Here is a 19,057-nt window from a genome sequence, read left to right on the forward strand (position 1 = left end):
TTGCCTGTCAGAGGACAATAATACAATTTGGTAACAAGTTTGATGTCCTTTATTTAAGGGAAAAACAATCTATAGATTAGGTGATTACAGTTCCTCACAAGCAAGTAGAGCATTCTTCCCAAGGGATTTTGGGCAAGAGGGAGTTTTATAGAACAATAGGAGAGGTGAGCATAAACAGGGCTAGGCAGTCCGAGATTCCTTATACAACTAGCAGGTCCTACTTTTAAGGATAGTGTAAACTAGCTAAAACTGAGTTGGATGATTGTGATTGATATAAATTGGATTTCCATGAGATACAATTCCTGTAAGCGAAGATTGAGCTGTTTAGATTTATGACATGTGTCGGGCTACTGGGGCAGCCCCCATTTTTTGAGTCCTAATAAATGAATTAACGTTGTCGTACCCCTAAACAGTATATAACTCAAAACCAGGGCTAATGGAAAAACAAAAAATAAAACAAAACAGAAAACTCTCCCCTAGGTTCAGAAACTAAAATCCATCTATAAGTGTTACAAGTTTTGATTTGCCTTCCTTTCTTTTCCTACACCAGGGGGTTGGCAAACAATGGCTAACAGACCATAGTTTGGCCCCTGAGCTAAGAATTTCTTTTTCAAGATTTTATTTATTTATTCATGAAAAACACAGAGAAAGAGGCAGAGGGAGAAGCAAGCTCTCCATGTAGGGAGCCCAACGTGGGACTCAATCCCGGATCACACTGTGGGCCGAAGGCAGCGCTAAACCGCTGAGCCACCGGGGCTGCCACTAAGAATGGTTTTTAAATGTTGTGATACTGTGATTTATAATTAGGAAATATTTATTTGGTCTTTACCCCTAATTCTGGCCTAGAAGTCCTAGACCCCTAGGAATTTCCTAAGTGATAAGACTATCTTTGTTATAACATCTGGTCTTTTGTCCTTGGTTCTTAAAATAGCTCCAGACCCAAAATGGTAAGAAGCTCCTTTCAACCACACCTGAGTTTAAGCAATGATGTGATTTTTGGAAAGTCCCAGGGAGTGGGGGTGGAGGTGGGGCACGCTGGTTTCCAGGGAAACCAAATGTCTGATTAAAATGTGTCATTTTTAGTCCTACTGTCAACCTCTGGGGAGAGGAGTGGGCTGGTTGGAGGTTGAAACGATTGCCAGTGGCCAATGATTTAATTAATCATGCCTATGAAACGAAGCCTCCATAAAAGCCCAAAAACACAGCTGGGGGAGCTTCCAGGTTGGTAAACATGGACATACAAGGAGGGTGAATGCTTCATAGAAAGCATGGAAGTTCTATGCCCCTTCCTCCTTACTTTGCCCTCTGCATCTCTTCCATCAGGATGTTTCTGAGTTACATATTTAATAAACCCATAATTGAGTAAGTAGAATGTCTCCCTGAATTTTGTGAGCCACTCTAGCAAATTAATCCAACCAGAAGAGGGGATCTTGGGAATCTCCAAGTTATACCAGGTTGACTAGAAGCACAGGTAACAACATGGACCCAGCATATGAAGTTGGGGCGAGGTCAGTCTAAGGAGATGGAACTTTAACCTGTGGGATCTGATGCTATTTCTAGTAAGAGAGTGTTAGAACTGAGTTGTAGGACACCCAAGCTAGTGTTGCTGGGTTACTCGATGTGTGGAAAACCTACACATCTAGTGTTAGAAGTGAAATATTCTATGCATAGTTTTGAAAGTAGAGGAGACACAAAGGAAGAGTGTTTTCCTTTATACATGTTTACACATTGAAAAAAATCAAGAGCAAAACATTTCATGTCACATGAATATTATATGAAACTCAAATTTAAATATTCACAGTTTTATTAGAATACACCCAGGCCATTATTAGTGTGCATATTGTCTCTGACAGCTTTCACATTATGGTGAAATAGAATAGTTATACAGATGTGGCTTACAAAGCATAATAGTATTTGGCTATCTACTGAAAAAGTTTGTCAGCCTTTGGTCTGTACTCCTTGGCTAGACTGAGCATTCCCTATTGCATCTCCCTAACTGTACCAGTCTATGGCTTGATTAAGCCTTTTATAAACTTTTGAAAACTGGATGCAGAGAAATTATATAACTTGTTCAAACTTGCAAGGCTAGCAAAAAGTAGACAGGATTCAAACATGACAGGCTCTAGAGAGCCATCTCAAAGGTGCTATACTACATTGCTTCTCTAAGGGAACGTAAGAACTTCCTAACTACTCTTAAAATCCTCAGCAACAGCCTATCTTAAGTAAGATGACAGCTATCTCCTAAACAGTGAGGAAAGAGAATACTTATCTAATGGCTTTCTTAGATGCTTATTACATACTAAGTACTGTGAAAAGCATCTCATTTAATCTCCATACTATCCCAGACAGGGAGGAATCATAATCCACATTTTTACAAATTAGGAAACTAAGAGCAAAAAAATATTAAGTTTCCTGATAAATTCACAGAGAATATACCAGTGGGGGCAGTGATGGAATACTGAAATTTACAGACTAGGTGCTCAGATATGCAAAACTATAAACTTATTTCTCTGTATTTGAACCAAGTTGATAACAAGCCCCAATATTTCCATTCCTGGAAGGGAAGGAAATGTGTCATTATAAGATTTCTCAGTCACTTCAAATATAAAATGTAGTAACCAAAGGTGTTCAATTTCATTAGTCTTCAGGGGAAAGCAGATTAAGACCACAAAGAGAAACCACTACACACCACGCAGCATAACTAGATTGAAAGTCAGGTAATACCAAATGTTGATCTGCAGCAACTAGAATTTTGTTCACTATGGGTAGGAGTGTAAATTGGTTTAACTGCTTTCTGGAAAACTGTTTGGCAGTGTGAGAAAAGTGTGCTGGAGCTCACAAAAAAGTGATTGTTAGGTTTTCACAAAGTTTGCCAGCTAACCAGGTGGTTTATTTCACACTGGTAGCTTGGATTTGGAGAGAGCAGATGTATTCATGCCACTGGAACTAGCACATGTTATTAATGAACAATCAGTTCAGAGTCAGTTGTTAAAAATGTACCAGCACACCTTGGGGCAGTGTACTCTAAAGCTCCACATATACATATGTCCTGACTCGGCAAAGCATACCTATATCTTTAGAAATGTGTACATATGTTGACTAAAAACCATGTATAAGAAAGAATATTTATAACAACACTGATTATAACATCCTCAGACTGGAAACTCAAATATCCATAAATAGAACTGATAAAATTGCCATGTTCATTCAATGGAATATTACGCAGTGCGAAGAATTAAAGAACTGCTACATACAGCAATCCAGATGAATCTCACAAAATATTGGAACAAAAGGAGTCCAAGCAAGGACAGTGTGTTTCCACTTATGTATAAGTCAAAACAGACCCAATTAATCTCTGGTGTCAGAAGTCAGGGAGGTGGTTACTTGGCAGAGGGAGAGATCAGCTAATGTAGGGTAAGACACAAGGGAAGTCTGTGGTGCTGGTGGTGTCCTTTTTTCCAACTGAAGTCCCGGTTATCTGTGTATTTTGTGAAAGTTCATCAGTAAGAAGTTCAATTTAAAAAAGTCAGTCATTTCTATAATCAGATATCCATATGCAGAAAAAGAACTGCAAATTAAAGCTTATATCTTATACAAAAGTTAACTAAAAATGCATAACATATCTAAACAAAAAACAAAAAAACTCTAAAACTTTAAAAAGGGAACAGAAGAAAATCTTAATGACCTGGGGGAAGGCAGTCTTTAGACAATACCAAAAACATGGTAATAAGAAAAAGGTGAATTATATCTCATCAAAATTAAACACTTTTACTCTGTGAAAAACACTGTCAAGATACTGAAAAGACGAGAGACAGAAAAAGAGAATGAAAAGACAAGCAACAAAATATTATTTGCAAAAGATTATTTACAAATTACATACCTGACAAAGAACTTGCATGCAGAATGTATTTCTTGGTTTTGATAAATATACTATAGTTATGTAGGATGTTATAAGCAGGAAAAGCAGAGTATTTTTATAATTTCTAGTGAATCTATAATTATTTAAAAAAAAAGATATTGGTAGTTTTTTCTGCTGAATCCCTACTTTCCCACATCTTTTGTATCCTAAATATCCTAACACAATGCTAATGGAGGTATAACCTTTTCTAGAGATCAATTTGCCTAAACCAATCAAGCTATTAGAATGTATAAATGTTTGACCAGGATCCATTTCTAGGGATTTTTCCTAAGAAAATAATCAGAGATAAATACCAAAAAATCTGCACAAAATGAGTTTTTTATGGTTTAGCAAAAAATTTGGAAAGCCTTAAAAAACTGGAAACACGTGGGGACTAGCTAGTATATTATTATATACCCAAAAGATAGAATACTATATAGCCACAAGAAATTAAGCCATAGAAGAATATTTATTGACATGGGAAAATGTTAACAATATACTTCTATATGAAATATGCAGGATACAAAACAGTATATACAGTTTAATACCATTTTATGGAAAGAAAAATAGCCATATATACAAAATCATGCATAGGAAAAAAATAGAAGGATGTACTAGCAAATGTTAATAATGGTTATCTCTAGATAGTAGAATTAGAAGTGATTATACAATTTTCCCAGTAAATTTCACCTGTCCTCCAAACAGTATCGTTTCATGTATTCTTTCTTGGGTATGATTAGCTTGATACAATTCTTTTCTTTCAAATAGTCTGTTTCATGATATATACCTCCAAATCATACTGCTTTTCCCACTTAAAAAGTAGATGCTACTTGCTCTTACATACTGGCATATGAAGAATATTTTTAACTAATACAATATACTATAAAATATGCCACAGCATAGATCTGGCTATAGAAAATTATTGTTTGGAGAATCTGAAAGCCCTCTAATAGAGAGAAATTTTAAATAGAGAAAAAGATGCTTTCATTAGTTGGGGTCCATAATGGTTGAGTGTAAACAACTCAGATTCCAGAATTGGATACTCTGGGATCTTTCCCTACTAGCGAACTGATTCTGGGCAAGGAGATTAGGTTTTTTCAGTCAGGAAAATGTGGCTAATCATTTTGTAAAAAAAAGCGAAAATAAGATTTTTTTAAATAAGGGAAAATGAGATCACGGTTATAAATGTTTTTTTATAAAGACCTAAATAACTATGAGATGAAACAGCAAGAAAGAAATTCAAATTTGGTGTTGTAGAAAAATTAACTCAATTTTCCTGCAGCACCAAATACTTCCTGTTTTATATCTTCTTTTACAAAGTTAGACATGCCAAAATTGTGAAATTACTTTAATGTTAATTGATGGTCTTCAATTTCTCATTTAACAGGTAATACCATAGGACATACTTAACTTTTCATGGAATCTGAGGTAAGTGTTTTATATATATATATATATATATATATATATATATATATATATATATATATTTATGTGTGTAAATACATACACTTCACATATCCTCTGAGGACTCCTGATCATTGGCAACATTAGACATATTTACAACAAATAGGACTTGGATTTTATTTCTCAGAATCCATTCTAGTGTAAAGCCATTTACTAGGTTTTTATTAAAAACACCAAATAAGGATGTTGGGTCTTTTAAAGGCAAGACATCAAAGAAACAGAAAAGAGTATCTGTGTCCGCTCTTCTGTGATGCTTTCCATGATGCAAGCATCATTCCAAGTTGCCTCTGAACTTCTGTTCCCTCCTTTGGAAGAGAATCTCAGGCAAATCTGCAATCAATTAACTTTCAATAACAGTTTGCAATCATGTCTAAAGGGGAACAGCTTATAACTTACTGTTGTATTTCAAAGATAAGTGTATAATCTAGATGCCTAGAAGTAAGGGCATATATTACAGATAAAAGAAGGAACATAAAACACTGATGTAAAGGAAGATCTGGTAAGAATAGAAAAAAAAGAGGGACTTTGTTTTTCCAACCAAAACATTTGTTCCTTTTCTCCACAAAGTCGCGGAGTTGAGAAAGATAGCTGGAATGCAGATGAGATACTGCATCACACTTACATAACTATCCGATGATGTGCTCTGGCTCCATACCAGTGGGGTTTTCCCACCTCTATCCCCTTCCATAAACACTTGTGAACTGCAGCAGAGCTTCTAGTGTTGTCCTAATTCTTCAATGAATATCACAAGAAAGGGATATCCGGGATGTTAAAAAAAAACAAAAACAAAACAAAAAAAAAAACCCAACCAAAAACAGAATATTACGCTAACATATTTCACAGGTAGGAGAAGACTACTGACACAGCATATCTACTGCTTTACAAGAATTAAACAAAAATGTAGAGGCTAGAAAATCACATTTTGAAATTTCACAATCACCAATTTGCAACAGAAATTGGAGCATAACACTTATGCTAACAAATATGGCAGATGAATTATTACTTCACCATGTAACTGCAGATGGATATTCCTTGATTTTTGCTTAATCATTACTCAATAATGAACACTATAAAATGAAAGGTGACTTACTGTGAACCGAAATCACAAGAAGAAACTCTCTAAGATCAATCTGCAATGAGTTCCTATTCCAATAAGCCATAAAGAGCAATAAAAGGCAATATTCATTTAACATAATAAGAATCCCAATGACAAGGTATCAGGTATTTATACTTCTCTCAAGACCTTTCTTCCCCACCTAACAAAGGCACTTGACATGTACTGAAATGGACAGTTAATTCAGGTACTGCCCTGGGCAACTGTTACCATCCCCATATTAGATGAAGTGGCAATTAAGTTCAAATTAATTCTTCTGAATCAGCCTGAAATACACATGAATGTATCATAAGTTCTCTATTTTTGGCAGATGATATAACCAAAGAAGAAAATATAATGCTGGTGTCCACAATGGGTTGGCTGACTTGAACAGTCCAGGATCTTCTCTGAACAATATTCCTTGATGACTGTGGAATTTGTGAACAATGATAGGGAATTTAACCTGGCATACAATTTTAGGTATTAATGTTCACTCCTCTTCTTGTCTTTTCTTACTTTTTTGTTCTTTCCCAAAGCCTTAGATGATTCCTCCTAAAAAAGATATAAATCAATGTAGTGTCTCTGCATTTATGTGAAGATAGTGGCTTAGGAACCTTTAGTCTAACCATATAATATGTATAAGAATGAAAGCATAATTACCTCTATATGTATCATCTTTCTGTTTTACATGGAACTTTCATTTACAGTCTATTTTAACATTTCCAAAATAATCAACATCATTTATCTAATAGATTTATGCTTGAATAATTTTGGTATTATTTAATCTATTCCCACTTTCTAAAGGAAGGTAGCAAACTTTAAATAAAATAAACATGCTTATAAAATATGAAACAAAAAAGAATTCAAAGTATAAAGGCAGGCACCCTAATGCCAGGGGAGAGGGAAGGTGTCTGACACTAACAGAGAATGTTAGAATTTTATACACGTTTAAAGAATACCTAGTTGACTGTGGCATGAACTACACAACCTTTCCTGGCCTCAATTTTAGGGAGAAAAAATTAACTGGTCTTTAAGGTTTTTATAAAACTCTGTATGAATCTATGAAATTAAGGCTCAAAGAGATGAAGTGATCTGCCCAAGGTCACACAACTAACTGGCCAGTCAGATTGTTGTGATTAGAAACTAAGTCTACAATTTCGAATCCAAAGGTTTTTTTTTTTTAATTTTTATTTATTTATGATAGTCACAGAGAGAGAGAGAGAGCGAAGCAGAGACATAGGCAGAGGGAGAAGCAGGCTCCATGCACCGGAAGCCCGATGTGGGATTCGATCCCGGGTCTCCAGGATCGCGCCCTGGGCCAAAGGCAGGCGCCAAACCGCTGCGCCACCCAGGGATCCCCCAAAGGTTTTTCTAATGTAACACAAACATTTTTAAGATTTTATTCATTTATTAGATAGAGAAAAAGAACACAAGCATTGGGAAGGGGCAGACGGAGAGGGAGAAGCAGGCTTCCTGCTGAGCAGGGAGCCCAACGTGGGGCTTGGTCCCAGGATTCTGGGATCATGACCTGGATTCTGGGATCATGACCTGAGCCAAAGGCAGATGCTTAACAGACTAAGCCACTCAGGCACCCCTCAAACATTCTGACTCATTCTTGGGTTTTCTTTTTTTTTTTTTTTTTTTCCTCATAGGCAGCAGTGAGAATCTCTCTATATAATCTCAGTAAGGACTCACCGGTGAATTTGTGTAGTTCCTCTCCACTAGTATATTTCTGGCACAGTTGTTGATATGTTTAAAGCGATCTGGTCCTAGTAGGATTCCTCCATACCAGCGTGATACTACCACCATGACATTTCTCACATTCAAAATCTGTTATTTTCAGAAGCACAATTAGATACACACAGACATGTATAACTTCAAGTTTTAAAGGAGAATGAAATAACTCATATACAAAACTGCACATGACATTTCTCTGTGACTTTAATGGCAGAACTACATGAATGAGCAGAATGAAACTTCCAACATTCCAGTGATAAAATGTTAGAATGAGAAGTGAATTTAGAAATTAAACACTGCTTCACAGTGTCTTTGAATCCCACATTTTGTAGCAACCAGATAGAGTAAAGGGAAGATCATGCAAGTACGGTTCTAGTTCTTCATTAATTCAACCCAAATAGCTCAGTTTAAGCAACCTTTTGCCCCTAGGCCAAACAACAACTAAGACCTGCTTCTGAACAAACCACTGGAAAGAACTGGGGCAGCATGAGTAATTGCTGGTGCCTATCAGCAAGGTCTTCCTCAGTCTGATATCTGTCAAATGCTGCTTTAACATGAAGCCCACCACTCTAAGGGCTTGACCACACAGAGTTCCTTCCTATCAAGGAACGGCCTGGATAGAAAACAAACCTCCACATACAGTAACAGAAGAAACTATAACAGCTATCTTAGGGAAAAAAAAAAACACAATCCATTCTTAAAATTAATGGACAATCAATCACCACCATACAGATGAAGAAAATCCAGCAGCATGAAAGAGAAAGGACAAGGTAAACAAACTAAAATGAACCAGGAAAAATTTAAGGGGGAGAACATCTAATTAGCATACTCTGAGAAATTTTAGAAGATATTGCATCCATAAAGTCAAAACAGTATATTATAAAAAAGGAAAAAATAGAGACAAACTCTTTTTTTCTTTTTCTTTTTTAAAGTTTATTTATTTAAGTAATCTCTACATCCAACGTGGGGCTTGAACCCATGACCCTAACATCAAGACTTGCAGGCTTTTCTGAGCCAGCCAAGTGCCCAAGAGGAAAGAATTCTTAAAACTTAAATACATGATTGCTAAAAAAATTTTTTTAATTCAATGGAAACGTTGGAAGACAAGCAAGAAAATGTCTCAGAACATAAGGTGATGAGATGGACAACTTAATTTAAAAAAGCAACAATTGGGTCTGTCCAGATGGTCCAATAACACCCAACTAACAGGAGGTGCACAGACACAGAACAGAGGAAACAGAGAGGACCTTGTCAAAAAACAAAAAGGAGATGCTTTTCCAGAGCTGAAGATAATCTATCATCTATGACTGACAGAGCTTCAAAGCACAGCGCTTGTTATTAACCCTGTGCTTTCTGCCCCATATCGTGGTTAAAAATCTTTCTCAATCAGTGTTTAAAAATTAACTACTAATTAACACAAATCTATTTCATGTTATATAGCCTAACTGATTTACTTATTCTTACATGGTGCTCTGTTTCACTGAAAAATTTTATGGCTCAGAAAACAGGACTAACAGGGTTTAACTTACACTTACCTCCATGAGATGGAGAAGACGCCCACCAGCTGCTGTCTCCCCATCATCCTCACAGTCCTGTAAGAAGGTCTGTTTATCCTCACAATATATTCTAGAAATACACAGAACAGTGTTACACTTTAAAAGCCGAAAATATTGCACTAAGAGTTACACCTTCATGCTTATTGCAATCAATTTACTTCCAAAAATCAGCATATTTGTTAAAAAAATTTCTTCTTGAACTATACATTAGACATATTTCCACTGAAGATTCATTATCCGGTATGTTTCATTGTCTGTTTTGGGAAAGGCAGGAATCAAGGATGCCTCCTTTAAATCAGAAATGCTACTATTATATATCTGACACTTCATTTAACTTTGAAAATCTATAAGGTTATAGACAGTAGTCACTGAAAAACATTGCTTGAGAATTTACTGTATAGAGAAACCTTATACCTAGTAGGCACCATGAAATGATATACAAGAAGTAAGTGTCTTATTCCTTTCTTCAAAGAACCTTAGAGCTAGTAAAAGAGACAAAAAGTACATTAAAAAATGGAAGTGATAAAAGCAACATAAATGAACATTTTATACTTTCCTCATATCTTATTCTAGCCATCAAACCTTTCTCTATTCTCCCTATTCTAAGAATTATAAGATTTATTTTCTCTATAACTTTTCCCCTGGTTGGTTGGTTGTATCAGGGATAAATCATGGTATTTTTACCTATTCAAATTATCTAGAAAAGTTAGCATTTGGAATAATAACATAGGGCTACACTGTAGCAGAATAAGCATGGTAATTAAGTGTGTAATATAAAAAGAAAACAGTGCCAGTTAAGGTATGTTATCTAGTAGATTTCTTAGGCTCCTACAAATGACACCATGTAGGATGAGGCAAACGCATGAAAAATATCTTTCCAGCTGTGGCTCTCAAGCCAGGTTCTACCATATCTACAAGCCTAAGTCAATTATAGCAATCACATTAATGTATTTATTATATATTCATATTTATCACAGCAATCATATTCATTGACTCATTCATCCTTCAATCCAACTTTCCATTCATTCACTCAATAAATATTTACTGCTTCAACTGCTATGATGCTCTGTTATTATTTAGAGTTGACCTCATTCCAAGAAAACAAAGTACTATTAGGCAACATTTTATATGGCAAATTTAAGGCAAAAAGGAGTCAGCAGTTGGTTTATATTAGGACTATAATTATATCTAACACTATAATTCTATGGAACCAATGAAGAAAGTCTGAGTCATAAATCAGTACTGTTAGGTTTTTAAAAAGTGAAACATCATGGACATTTTCACTTTTTCTGGGTAGACAATGATGCAGTATCCCACAGCTGTGTGTGCCAGTAGGCTGAAGAGTGCTCCATAACTCCAGAGCAGGAACAAGCCCCAGAAGCAGGAAGTAACCTTAAAAGGATCCTAAGCATTCAAATACACAACACAAAGTCCAAGCAACAAATAAAAGTCCTTTATTTTACTTCCAGTGAGGTCCTTCAAGCCTCCACTTTGTGCCTGTTTAGTCTTAAGTGACATACAATTCTGACAAGCTCAGCTCTTTCATTCCCAAGTGTCAACTATAAAGGAGTGAAGTGGAGGGGCTACATAACTACATGTAGTTATGCTGAAATTTGTGAGAGGTGACAACTGATCACCTATTAATAAGCAAAACTATAAAAATACTCACAGGTACTTAAAAATCCAAAAATCTGGGGCCTGAAATAGAATATCTGGCATATTATCTAACTTTACAATAATTTAAGATCAACATCATAGCCATCAATTGTTGAAGATACAGCTGCACAACCAAAGATTTGTATAAAACCTTAGTATTCAAAACTAAAAGGCATATAGTAAAAGCAGCACACTTAATTCATGGCTAATGGGAGCATAAATTGGTTTAAAAGAAAAACTCTAGAAAAAATTTGGCAGTATGTATCCAGAGCTTCAAAAACGTTCAAACTTCTTGGTAATTCTATTTCTAGGAATCTATTCTTTCTTCGTTTTAAATTACACCCTCATTTCATTTCAAAAAAGAATGTGACGTAACCAGAACCTATTCTAAGTTAGTAATCTAAACTGAATACAAAAGGTGTTCATAGAATGATTTTTACACTACAGTGAAAAATCTGAAAAACTGACCAAAAAGTAAATGGTTAAATAAATAGTAGAGAGCCTCAAGGAAACATTACACAACCATTACACTACTATTTATAAAGCAATTTTAACAACATGGAAGAAATGGGATACTAGGGTAGTGCACTGAAAAAATAAACACTGCATAGAAGACAGAAAAAAATGTATCACTTTATTATGAAAATATATCAAATTATTATCAGTTACATTTAATGGCAGAAAATGGCTGATTTCCCCAGCAATTCTCTTTTTTTCTTTTCTGCAGCTTCCAAATATTCTACATATGATCATTAGTTTTATAAAGGAAAAAAGAACCCACATTATAGTTGGTCTCTAAAAATCATGCATCATTTTCCCCCATTTTTTACAAATGGAACATTCCTAAAATTGTGATCACTCACCGGTATGCATAGATGTTGTGGGTGGCACTAGCTATTTTCTTATTCTCATACAATTTGGCAAGAACCATTTTCACCTTAAAAACAGCAGTAATATAAATAAACTAATGTATACTTTGTTCTATAAATAAACGCTAGAAAAATATCTTAAAACATATTGATATAAATACTGTTACTCTGAAATAGTAATTTAAAGAATCTACTACACTCTGAAAAAGCCATTTCCAAAGTTTTCTCCTCATTTTAGGGCAGAAACTGGTACTCTTATTTAGTATAAAAATATTAGTATAAAAATATTTGGTATAAAAATATTATACCAAATAAGAGTAAATAAGTAATAAAAGTAAAAAAAGTAAGTAAATAAGTAATGAGTAAAAAAAATATTTTTTTCTCTTTCAAAGCCACAGGCAAGGCTTTATTGGGGCTTATAGCTAGAGCTGAAGTGCTGATGGAGAGTGGTCAGGCTGGCCTCCAGACCTAGTGTTTTTGAGCACCAAATATGAACAAGTATTTGAACACTAACCATGTCTAAGGTACTTATATGGGATGCCTGGGGGGCTCAGGAGTTGAGCCTCTGCCTTCGGCTCAGGGCGTGATCCTGGAGTCCTAGGATCGAGTCCCACATTGGCCTCCCTGCATGGAGCCTGCTTCTCCCTCTGCCTGTGTCTCTTCTCTGCCTCTCTCTGTGTGTCTCTCATGAATAAATAAATAAAATCTTTTTAAAAAAATAAGGTACTTATATATGAAATTTTTTTCTCCACGTTAAGAATTTTAAATGTAAATATGACCATTTTTTAAAATGAGCTCTGAAAATTTACCACATTTATGTATCCTTTGTGACAGATACAAAATAATGGTATGTTCCAAATGTAAGATCAAAACTCTCTGGGAGTCCTATAAGGTTTATAGGGGTGGTAACATAACCAGCTCCTGAAAGACAAGTAGTGATCTCTTTTGCATCAAAAGGGAAGAAAAGCGTGGCAGAAGCCATTCCATTCAGAGGAAACTTCATGTGCAAATCTATCAGATTTAGCAAATAAAACATAAAGGATGCTCAGTTAGGTAAATTTAAAAAAAAATCACAATTTTTATTATTATTAGTATGTCCCATACAATAATGTTTATTTGAAATTCCAATTTAACTAGGTATCTTGTATTTTATCTGGTAACCCTACCAGGGACATAAAAGAGAAAGGTTCTGGAAGTGACCAAGAGTTTTATATACAAACTATTTAGAGTATGAATGAGAAGACAAAAGACAATGTATCAGGAATGATAAAGCAAGGGTCCTATCACAAAAGGCCTCATATAATGAGTTTAGGGGTTTTTTGGTAGACATTGGAAATAATAAGCAAAGACTGGGGGCTGGGGGACAGTGACACATGGCCAGACTTTCAGAAAGGTAACTGGCAGAGGGTAAGGAAGAAATCCTGGATGTAGGGAAGACTGAGCTATAGTCATGGAGAGCAATTTGAATCAGAAACTATGCAATCTTGTGTTTATCATTTTTTAATCTTTCAGGTTCTCAGATTCCTACTCAGTAAAGTACACAATGACCTCTAAGATTAATTTTAGCTCTCACAAGTTATGATCCTCTAAGTCCAAGTGACTATAATCAGAAAAAGAAAGAGGATCCAGGATGATCAGATTCAGAACAGAATGTCTAATGAGGACCTTGGCAACAAAATTATGGGCAACACCCCAGGACAAAATAGGGTTGCTGAAAGAGCCAGAAGCCTACACCAAAAGCTGTTATGTTGACCACAAGTCGATGCAGAGGATAATTTCCTCTTCTAGAGACCAGAAGACAGTAAAAGGTCAGCCTGGTACAAAGAACTGTCTGTATCTCTGTAGGTCAGGGCTTCAAGAGAGCTTAGAGTAGAGGAGCTGCAGAGACTAAAGGGAAGAGACTAATGATTAAAACCTATGCTAAATTAACGAGACTTTTTTTGTTGTTGTTAATTTAACTTTATAGGTTACTACAGTTTGTGACTGAAAAGTCTCCCATTTGATATCCTTGGGTAGGAGCCAGGTCACCTAAGGTCAGGAGGCATAAAGAAAAAAGAATTCAGGTCGGGAAGGTCAGCCAGTCTGTCCACTGTCCCCTTCCTGGGCATCAATGGAACCCACTTGGTTTTGCAGAATTCCCACACAATAGGACAAATAATTCTTTTTAACAAGCTAGTAAGCAGCATAATTTTCTACCCAACGGATTTTTCTTGTGTGTAAATCCATTACGGTATTAAGCCCTAATTAGAATTTAGATACAGTTTTGAAAGCAGTTGACAAATAGAAACAAAACAAATCTTCCACAATTCATAGTAATTTGGGGGTAGGAAAATAAGCAAATATTTTCATCTTACGTGAAAATTAAACACAAATAAGGATATTACTGTAAAACCATTTACTTGAATTACTTTGGTAAACCAACATCAAAGTGAGCTGGACATAATAACTACCTGTTTGGGGCAAACTACTGGAGCCAAATGCGCCTGAAAAGTACTTCTTCGGTCTGTAATAGGAATGCCATGATCAATCGGAGGTAATTCTTCTATTTCTATAAATTTAAAGAATTATATTACTTTTATCTTTAAAATTCATACATTTGAACACTAAAAAATTGATGATGGTGTGGGTGGAGGGTGGGAAAGAGACGTAAATTATATGACAAATCAACCCAAACAGCCATTAGTAGTTGTCTATTAAAATTAAATTATAATTTTAAGCAAAAAGTTTCCAAACAGACTGTAAATAAGATTAAACTACTTGATTTAGAAAGGATTTTCACCTGCCAAGGTCACCCAATAGTAGGTTGGGACTGAAATCCTGAGCTGTTACAGTAGTATAAATTGTACAATAACTAAATGTGAAGAGTATAAAAGATCCTGAGACCAAAAAGATTGTCAGCTGCTAATAAACCACAATTTATTTATCCATTCTGTTGATGGACTTCTAGGGTGGGAAACCTAAGACTTTATTTTGTATAGCTGAAAGGTAGTATCTTCTTCTAAATAAAACTGTTCCTACTTCATAGGATTGAATATACTAATGATATACCAAATTGGTATTCCAAGGAGTATCATGATTTCGAGTTATTTTGCCTCTTAAACAAGTTTAAGACACTAATTTACTCTTCTTCTCTCTGTTGAGAAACTTAGCAAACATCTGGCTGCTACATCTGCTCCATTTAGGATCTAATCTTATTCAGGAAAAAGAATTAAAATTGTTTCCTACTTCTATTCACCGATCTGTTGAATCTTACCAAGTCAGCTTGCCTTACAATTAATGAACTATTTCAACTAACAGATATAAAAATATTTCTGGACATCTTTAAACAAATTGTCAAAACTTACTTCACTGGCTTATGGCAGGATTAGGACAAGAAACCAGGATTATGCAGGACTTTTGCCTTCCTGCTAAGAGTTTCCTCTTCTTGAACGAACTGACCACTGTACTAGGGCAGTACTGAGGTCAACAGGAATCAGATACTATTGATTGTAACTATGATATTCACTCTTTTTCTTTTAATAGTGGATCCTGTTTCCCAAAAGAAATCGTATGCCAAATCCACAAATATATAAAGGAATAAAATGTGAGACTGAAGCAGAGGTGGGGGTCCTGGGTCTTCTCGCTCACTCTTTCTCTTTCTATGTATCCCCTTGTACTAGTCCTGAAATATTATGCAAGAACTTTAAAACTTCATAGTACTGCTTAAAGGCTACAGTGTCGGGGCGCCTGGGTAGCTTAGCCAGTTAAGTGTCTGATGGGCTCAGGTCATGACCTCACGGTTCTGAGATAAATTCCCGCATCCCTCTCCTCTGCCCTTCCCCCTGCTCACATGCGCATGCTCTCTCCCAAATAAATTAATTAAATTAAAATTCTTAAAAAATAAATGATAGATAGATAGACAGACAGACAGATAGGGCTTGGATGGCTCAGTCTGTTAATTATCTGCCTTCAGCTCAGGTCACCATCTCAGGGTACTGGGATCGAGCCCTGCATTGAGCTCCCTGCTCCATGGGGAGTCTGTTTCTTCCCCTACCCCTACCCCTGTTCATGTACTCTCTCTCTCAAATAAATAAATAACATCTTTAACAAAATAAAAAATGAATTAATTAAAATAAAAAGCTATTATATAATACATAGGAAACTCTTTACCTTCAAAAAGAATGAATGTTCTTTCTGGTATATCATGGTTTTGTAAAAGACTTGAGAAAATAGACACTATTATTCAAAATTTTAAGATACTAAAATGGAAGATACTTTCTGATCGCAACATAAAGCTGATTTATCACATCAATCTATTCGCAAGCTGAGAACTACTAGATTATAGAACAAATATGCTTAAGCAAAAATTGAAATCTTTTTTTAAATATAGTTAATTTAACTTAACTTAATTTAAAGGCAGGTGCTTGGGACACCTGGGTGGCTCAGTGGTTGAGCATCTGTCTTTGGCCCAGGGCATGATCCTGGGGTCCGGGAGCCTACTTCTCCCTCTGCCTATGTTTCTGCCTCTCTCTGTGTCTCTCATGAATAAATAAATAAAATAAATAAATAAATAAATAAATAAATAAATAAATAAATAAAGGAAGATGGTTAACCAACTGAGCCACACAGGTGCCCCAGCAAAAACTAAAATCTTAAAGGCATTTTACTAGGTTTAATTCAGTGGTTGTATTTTCAATCATTATATTTATATTTATATTTGTGAGCACAGACTAAAATTTAACTCTGAGATATCAAGAGACAGCTGAGGATTTCAAAATATAAATATAAAATATAAAAACAGGATGTGAATTGAAAACATTAACACATATTTTCTTAGTTTCAGTTTCTCCCCTCATTAATTCAAAACTCTAAAAAGTCATCCAAAAAGAAAAAAAAGGTGAGGCGTGAAGAAATTGCTATTTTTTCCTCACTGTTCTGACAGACCAAACATGGCCAAACACCAAAATGGCCAGCAGGCATGAAAAAAATAATTCTCTGCAAACTAATAACTATTTCTTAACATGTGAGAGTTTACTACATTTCTATATCATTACAAAATTAATACATAATACTGCTATCTCACTATCTTCAAAAGAGATTAATTAGTAACATTATACCTGTTCGATTTTCAGTGATACCAAAATCCAATGCTTTCGCAGGAATTTCTGGTTGACACGCTAAAATGAGATCATCTTCACAGTCTACATCTTCCTCTTCGGTTTTCTTCTTTACATCGGGGCCTATTTGTATATGAGATATTATCAGTGAACTCTGAGGAGAATAAGGAATTCCACTTAAAAACTTGTTGGTCTTGGTCTCTAAATGCCATTCTTCAATAGAAGGAACCAGGACTTTTATGAGAAGTAGTTGATTCCAAGGTTGGAGCAAGGAAAAGGAAAGATGAGCCTGGAACTCCTTATGATTCCAGAGAGTAAAGAAATGTTTCAAAAAAAAAAAAAAAAAAAAAGGAGAGGTGAGCTTATTAAAAAAACAAAACAAAACAAAAAAAAAAAAAAAAAACAGGAGTTACCTGAAAGAGCTCCTAAAGGCAAAACCTAGAATAATTTGAGCAACAAAATAATGATACTATGGAATTTTACTCCATGGAAAAAAATAATATACATGAGTTCATACTGATATAAATAAATAAGCAAAAAATAAAGAAGAGACAACTCTTCCTCACAAAAGAATTCCAATTCAATGAAGAAGAAGAAAATGTGAATCATTAGGCAAACACCACAGTAATAAACATTGCTGACAAGACATACTAATGGACACTAAAATTAGTGTGTGACGCTTTAGGGACTAGGATATTAGTATAGCCTCAATGTATCTCCCTCCATGTCCTTATCAACCACAAAAGGAAAGATAATAACTATCATGTTAATTTTATATGTCAACTTGGCTAGCCCATAGTACCCAGATATTTATTTGGTCAAACACTATTCTAAATGTTTCTGGAAAGGTATTTCTTGGGTAAAATTCACATTCAAATCAGTTAACTTTGAGTAGAGCAGACTGCCCTCCACAATGTGAGAGAGCCTCATCCAGTTAAGGTCTCAATAGAAGAAGGACCAACCTCTCCAGAGCAGTTATACTACTCTGCAGGGAGTAGGGAGCCAGTAGGGAGCCAGCAGGGAGCCAGCCTTCAGACTGGAGCTGCAGCATTAATTCTTCCCCGGTCTCTAGCCTGCCAAACTATCTTGCCGATTTTGGATTTGCCAGCCAGCCTCTACAAACTCATGAGCCAATTCCTTAAAATAAATCAATCTCTCTCTCCTTCTCTTCCTAACCTCTCCCTCCCTTTTTTTGTATCTATCTCTCCTTCTCTGTCTTTATAAATACACACACACACACACACACACACACACACACACACACCCGCTTTCGATTCTCTGGAGAGCCCTGATTAGTACTGTAACTTTACACTGGAGACATGTGGGAGATACCACCTTAACCAAAGAATCAAGGTAAACATCACTAATAATAAAGCATATTGATACCACAAGTTCCTTAATATATGTACTGTAAAGACACAATACCATTTTTGTGGTATTCTTGCCAAAATGCCTAATCCCACTGCAGATGTGAGAAAACAATGGACAGACCCAAACTGAGGGATATTCCACAAAATAATCAGTACTCTTCCCAAGTGTCAGGTCATAAGAAGTCATAAAAGTCAAGGAAAGACTGAGAAACTATTTATAGACTAGAAGAGAGTAAGGAGAAATAACAGCAAAATGTAGAATCCTGGACAGCATCCTATAAAAGCAGAAAGGACATTAGTGGAAAAATAAGTGAAAGT

The 19,057-nt window shown here is 35.5% G+C and overlaps 1 protein-coding gene across 2 annotated transcripts in view; it reads right to left on the reverse strand.

Moving 5' to 3' along the window:
* Positions 1-4,348: 4,348 nt before the first annotated feature.
* The window catches only part of IMPACT (impact RWD domain protein), a 29,787-nt gene continuing 15,078 nt past the window's right edge, over positions 4,349-19,057 (reverse strand). The window contains exons 6-11 of one of the 2 annotated variants that reach the window (XM_055324499.1): positions 17,370-17,492; positions 14,724-14,776; positions 12,268-12,341; positions 9,728-9,818; positions 8,151-8,285; positions 4,349-7,007 (exon numbers count right to left, since the gene is read on the reverse strand). In XM_055324499.1, coding sequence (XP_055180474.1) covers positions 6,939-7,007; positions 8,151-8,285; positions 9,728-9,818; positions 12,268-12,341; positions 14,724-14,776; positions 17,370-17,492 — 545 coding nt within the window. In that variant the 3' untranslated portion in view covers positions 4,349-6,938. Of the gene's footprint in view, positions 7,008-8,150; positions 8,286-9,727; positions 9,819-12,267; positions 12,342-14,723; positions 14,822-17,369; positions 17,493-19,057 lie in introns of both variants that reach the window. The other variant, XM_055324498.1, reaches the window with a different exon arrangement.

The sequence above is a fragment of the Nyctereutes procyonoides genome, unplaced genomic scaffold, assembly GCF_905146905.1.
Source record: "Nyctereutes procyonoides isolate TBG_1078 unplaced genomic scaffold, NYPRO_anot_genome, whole genome shotgun sequence".
NCBI classification, from domain to species: Eukaryota; Metazoa; Chordata; class Mammalia; order Carnivora; family Canidae; genus Nyctereutes; species Nyctereutes procyonoides.